Source organism: Adiantum capillus-veneris, chromosome 15, assembly GCF_014529385.1.
Source record: "Adiantum capillus-veneris isolate H3 chromosome 15, ASM1452938v2, whole genome shotgun sequence".
Lineage (NCBI taxonomy): Eukaryota > Viridiplantae > Streptophyta > Polypodiopsida > Polypodiales > Pteridaceae > Adiantum > Adiantum capillus-veneris.
In genome coordinates this window covers 111,610,847-111,616,888 of record NC_140945.1, presented here as the reverse complement: position 1 = coordinate 111,616,888, position 6,042 = coordinate 111,610,847, and the positions used below count along the sequence as shown (strand labels likewise).

Below are 6,042 nucleotides of genomic sequence, written 5' to 3'. Positions count from 1 at the left end.
CACCAATTGCTAGTAAGAAAAGGGATGGTAGGCATGGCTGGTTGAGGGTGACCCCTTGAATAAAAATAGCTATCGTGTGGATGCGATGAGTCAAGCCACCCCATCATCTACCCCTCCTATCCACTGCGCAACAACCAACATGCTTTGTGATTGGACCATGTAGGATGAGGTGAAGTCCATATGGCCTCGTTTAATCGAGCTCTGCAAGGAAATAACAACAAGACACTTTCATGTGTAGTGTGTGTAGTCTATGTGCAAGGTTGGCCTATGACCGCGATGCCATCGAGTAACGACCCTGGTGAGACGGGCCGATAAAGCGGCGACAAGAGGTCACAATGAGTCTATGCTATGTTACGACCAACGGACCTCGCTGTTCAAAATTTTCGGCGGGCTTCTATTTATGTTGGCAGCAGACTGCAGTTTTATACGCTTTTCTGCTGCTGGACAACGTTAGGGTTGGAAAGCTCCTCGTCATCACGTTCACCATCAGTATGCAGCCTGTTCTTATTGACCTCATCAATGGGGATGCGCCCTCTTTCGCTTCCAAGAAAGAGGTGGGAGAGTCTCTGTACTCGCAATGGTGCCTCTATCACCTCAGTGCAGACTTTCCGCGAGTACGCATGGCAGATTTCCGAAGTGCTCTCAAGTTCCATACAGGCAAGTTCATGCCAGCATACATGGCGATCGCAGCTGCAAACGAGAATGCGTTACTCAAGGAGCAAAAGATGCCCCTCAAGCATGGTAGTGCTCTTTCTTTTATGTTTGAATCCACAAGGGTTTTCAGGGTCTGGGGTCTTGCTCTTGACGTTTGTTGGATATTGCAGAAATTTTCTTACTTTCAAGAATTTACCGATATGCCTTATTGCTGGGTAGTCATTTATCGTTTATCAGGAATCAAATTGTATCTGGAAGAATATCACATACATACACAGGTAAACATAAGCCACATTGATGACGGCAATGGCGTATTTGATTTGCGTCTTTGCTAGAACTCTTGAGTCTTATCTCCCGGTTTGACGGAATTGTTTTCCTGGAACTTGGAGGTGGATGGTATCGCTGAGGTAGAAGTCCATCTAGATGATGGACATGCATAATGACATGTAGCACAACATTACACTATTGTGAACTGCACATGCATCTCTTGGTTCTAAACCGATTGGTGGGCTGCAGATATTAAAAGGTTACGAAGGGAGAAGTGGCTGCCATACATGGGTCTGAAATTGATGAAAACAGCTAGGCAAGTCCTGGCTGACAAGCCTCATGACATTTGTGGACTCTTTGAAAGAGATTTTACCACCTTACAAGCCGCCTTACTGGTCAGCTCTATCACAAGCCAGGTGGTAGTGACCACTCTAGAGTGCGGTTGCTGCTGTGCTGATGTTCCTTTCGAAGAGATGGTGCAAGTAAGAAAGTCCTTGATATTTAATCGCAGTCCCTCCATTGCGTCTTGTGCAGTATCCTAACTTTTTTTGTAATTGATAGTGTGCAGATGGGCATTTATTCTGCTTCTCGTGTTTGCGCAGAAGTGTCGAAGAATCTACGTTTGGAAGTCTTCCTGCTTTTGGTTTTCTTCCATGCTTGGATATGACAGGGTGTGACAAGTCAGTACCGGTCTCAGAGGTAAGCTGGAATTAGTCATATGGTGTAAAAATTGGTGGGAATGGAGTTAAGTGTCTCTTACTCTGCTAACATATCAACGTAGATAAAAAGAGCAGTTCAGGCTGATCTCTTCTTGAAATTTGAGCAACGTCAAGCTAGTGATTGCATTGCCAAAGCAAGACTTCAAGGGCTGGTAAGACATTTTTGTCTGTAAATTTGAGGCTGAAACTTCTCTGTGCAAGTGCGGAACATTAAATCCTTGTTCAGGTCTATTGCCCATTCTGCAATTTTCCTTGTGAACTGGATGAGGGCATTTCTGTCCTTAAATGTCCGGACAAGTCCTGCTTGAAGGTAATTTTCTTTGTTAAATTTGTGTGTCCATTCTGTAGTAGGTACCAAGTTGCCTTTTGAGAACAGGAATTGTTTTTCAAACTGGGCCTTCCCATCAATTCGAAGGATAAACTATTTTTCAATGACTGGGCGTGCTTATGTTTTTCACTTTCAGTAAAGGGGAAGTACAACGCATGACTATTTAACAGTGATAGTTTGTATAGGAATCTTGTGTAAGATGTAGAGAGCCTTCGCACCTGCCCCTGCGATGTGAGGAGGTCGAAAAGGTGCTTTCAGAAACCTTTTTTCTTTCAATGGAGCATTGAAATGTCTTCTTTTTGACAGTAGGCATCTGCCTTTTGTTATAAATTTTATTCTCTGTATACAGCCATCGGATACAAACCATCGCAATCAGATTGAGGAGGTCCAGTTTTTCTTTGTTGTGAGTGTCAGGAAAGTGCCAAATTTGAAGTCTTAATATTTGTGAGCTGACATGACAGGCGATGACAAAGAGTATTTTACGACAATGTACCGCATGTAAAGCAGAGCTAATCAAAGCAGATGGCTGCAATAAGGCAAGATGGCTGTGTGAAATAATGTATATTGTGCGATTCTATGCGGTTCAGTTGGTTTTAGATGTTGTAGTGCTGGTGCAGGTTACATGTAGGTGTGGTCAAGCAATATGTTACGTGTGCAGAAAGGCCATTTCAAATTATAACCACTTCTGTCCGGTAACACTGTTGATGGCTAACTTTTAAGTATATAAACTTGCTGTGATTAACATGTTAAAAATGATTTTCAATTGATTTTTACTACCATGTTGCTCCTAAGAGCCCTTCAATTCAAAACTCTTTGGCTAATTATAACAGCATGCTCGAGATCCAGGGAAAAAATGCACTGTTTGTACACAATGCAGCCTATGGGACCAGGTGATTTGGTTCTTGTTGATTTCTTCATAAAAATCAAGCTTTTTCTGTATTAACAATGATGTATTGCTGGAAACATAAATCAGGAGGATTCTGATGCTGTGGCTCTGGCTGCCAAGAAAGCAGCAATAGAGACCAAAGCCAAGGAGGATCAAAGTATTTTAGCTTGTGTGATTGGTCCTGCAGAGACCCTCTTTCTCAAGAAGAGAAAACGATAAAGGTTGCAAGATTGCTAAAGCAAAGATGAGTCTTTTCTTAAGACTTGATTGACATTATTGGGCTCACCATTTATGCCTGCGTGCCGTGTGCAATCATCCCAACCATGGTTTTCCATTTGGACGTCTGACTTAAGACTGCCTTCATGCCTGTGTGTACTCGTTGTATAGTTCATTCTCGTTGCATTGATTTGCCAAATTGTTAGGATTGAACTGCAGATTGCCATTTGACATTCAATTTGCTCAAAGGGAGCACGTAGAAGAGATTTGTCCAAGGACTGGAAAATTGATAATGTATATATCTATTTTGACAAAAAGCTTTAAATTCTCTTTCCTTGAGATCCTACTTTCTTAGTCTTTTGCCCTACTGGTGGTTTGAGCAGCTCTAGGAACTAAAAGCAAATGTTAGCAGAGAATGCAAATGAGGAAGTGGTGTCGAAATTTTTTGATCTTAAATAGTCAGGTAGGTTGTGGCTGCTGTTTTTTTGGGAAGCACAACTGAAATTTGAAGATGCCGCTCGCATCAAATGTGGGTCTTCGTGCACTCTGACATCCTGCCTAACCACTAGGTTACAATCCCATTAGCAAGCTCAGGTAGTGGAGACTTTGGATAGAGGATGAGGATTGGTGACAAATGTCTTGATCATTTCTGTTAGTGCCCTTTTAAAAGCTGCAAACTGTTCTAGCTATGTTGGATATCTCCCTTGCATGTCCATCTTGGTGTTGCTACTATTGGCCTACATAAGGCCTTCGTGAAGCTTTTAAACCCTTAAGAGGAATTGTGGACCATTGGTTGTAGACCGGTGGATGAAGCTTGTTGATTAGTGCCACATGGCAAGTTAATGATGGTGAATCTTATTTTCCTACTTGTAAGAGGCATGGACTAAGCAGTATTTTTTTGTTGTACTTGACATTGTTTTTTTATTGTCATGGAGAGGGGCTTTGCGTAGTGGGTCAAACTCATTTTCAATCGCATGAGCTAATTTCATGGAAACACCCACATGATGTTGCAAGGGTTGAACAATAGCGGGTGTACTTAAAAACCCCTTATCTTTAATTTTAGTTTAACTCCTCTTGACAACGCATTTCATCCTCTTATGCAGGCTATTGTGATTTCACCACTTTACTCAAACTTACAGAAGATTGTTTGTTGGTAAACATGCTTGTAATCTGAAGAATGGTTACCAACCAATTTGAAAACGCACAATCAACAAGGCCACTTCATTAGCCAATTGCAAATGCTAGCTGCTCATTTTCTAGAGAGAAGCAACGGCTAGAAATGGGTAAATTTTCTTAGTTTCGGAGGTAGATGGCCAAATCAATTTGCAATTTCTCAATCAACAAGAGGGGATTGGAGTCGACCACACTTTTCTTGCACTCTCCTTCAGTGGCGATGCCACACCCATGATATGCACCCCGTATACCACGATCCATTTTACACATGAGCTAGCCTCCTTATACTCGGTAGAGGTTGAAAAGGGACTCCTACTGCTCCACCCCTCTACACCACTACCTATGCTTGCCTCCCCTATCACATCTGTTCTTTAGACATAAACCATAAGTTGTTTCCTGCACACCATCCAAACAACTCGCACACCATCTAGACAGGCCACCCCCTAGGGACTATGCCGCAGAATCGTTGGTATGATGATGAGTACAGAGACCTCTATTGTTGGTTGTGTGCACATCGGACTCTTGAAGACACCATTGATTGAGAGGCCAAATTTAGATGAAGACACTCTCATGCCGAAAGCGGCAAGCTTTCGAGGAGGTAGAGGAGCCAGAACTATACCACCTGTTCATGAGCATGGACAACGCTACAACATGGCGCACCCTCCAAGAGCCACGATCGGCTACCCCCATTGAGGATCCACAAGTATGACATGACTATGCAGAGAAATTCTATGAGGTGTTGAACTTGCCTCTAATTCCACAACCTCCCAGGCCTTGACCCACGAGCTCCTCCTTCACAATGGAGATGGTCAAGAAGGCCATCCATCGATTACAACACCATCGATCATCATATCATATAGGTTTACAGAATCAGCACCTCATTTATGCAGCCGCCATGATAGCCCTGTTGATAGCACATACTTTCAACCGGGCTATAGGGGAGGGCTTCCCAGAGGAGTGGACTAGGCACACCATTGTGTCGATCCACAAGCCTGGAGACACCTTGGACCTAGGGAATTATAGGACTATCATGATTGGCTATACAATGACCAAACTATATGGGGCAAGTCTTGAGGATGAGCTTATGGTGTATAGATCTGATAAAAACCAGCCTGCATAAACCTTGCAAAACGGAGCCCTCCCGTGTATAACCTCATCCAAATCGCAACTCTTTGCGGGTGATAAAAACATCACAAAGAGATGTGAGATGAGTATGCCTCCGTCCACCCAAACCTGCTTGTAAAAGCTTACGATAAATTAGCCTCAAACACTAGGAAGCCTAGAGCGTTAGTATAGAACTACAACTGGATGAGGGTGAAGGAGGTGCTCGTAGAAATAACAGCCTCGAGCCCTTTAACAATGAAGCTACTCAGAAATTGTAAAATTAGAACTTGGTTGGAGGATCCATTCGAGTTCGGTGACTTGAGATAATTTTTCCTAATCAATATTTAATTGAATGCAAGTATGGTTTGCAAGACGCTTGTAGAAAAGAAGCCATAACTATTTATGTAGTAGACCCTTGACATAGAACATAAAGTTAGATATGCTTCCCTTTAAGCTTAATCAATATCCTGTATCTTTTGTATTTGTCTTAACGTGTGTTTTGTGTCGGATAGAGAGGACATATATTTACAATAGTGAACGTTCCGATTGCACAAGCACGACTCTAGCTCAACAACACTTGCAAGCCCGTTATCTGCATCCAATGCTCCATGCCTATGCGTTTGCTTGGTGCAACATATAAATGCTACAGGGCAGGGCACGTCTTCCGTTTCTTATAATTTTTAGAGAGACCACAT

The 6,042-nt window shown here is 42.7% G+C and overlaps 1 protein-coding gene across 4 annotated transcripts; it reads left to right on the top strand.

The window, feature by feature from the left end:
- The first annotated feature begins 250 nt into the window (after nt 1-250).
- LOC147441282 (uncharacterized) lies at nt 251-3,409 on the top strand. Of its 4 annotated transcripts, XM_086482959.1 has the most exons (12): nt 253-741; nt 825-932; nt 1,171-1,403; nt 1,483-1,620; nt 1,703-1,792; nt 1,867-1,950; nt 2,154-2,216; nt 2,318-2,353; nt 2,430-2,504; nt 2,586-2,660; nt 2,799-2,858; nt 2,942-3,409. In XM_086482959.1, exons 1-12 carry the CDS (start codon nt 336-338, stop codon nt 3,071-3,073), a joined length of 1,500 nt encoding a protein of 499 aa, XP_086339085.1. In that variant the 5' UTR covers nt 253-335; the 3' UTR covers nt 3,074-3,409. The 4 variants fall into 4 exon arrangements, with proteins under 4 accessions (XP_086339086.1, XP_086339087.1, XP_086339085.1 ...); XM_086482960.1 differs by lacking the exon at nt 2,318-2,353 and having other exon boundaries at nt 251-741; XM_086482962.1 differs by lacking the exon at nt 825-932 and having other exon boundaries at nt 254-741.
- The last annotated feature ends 2,633 nt before the right edge of the window (nt 3,410-6,042 follow it).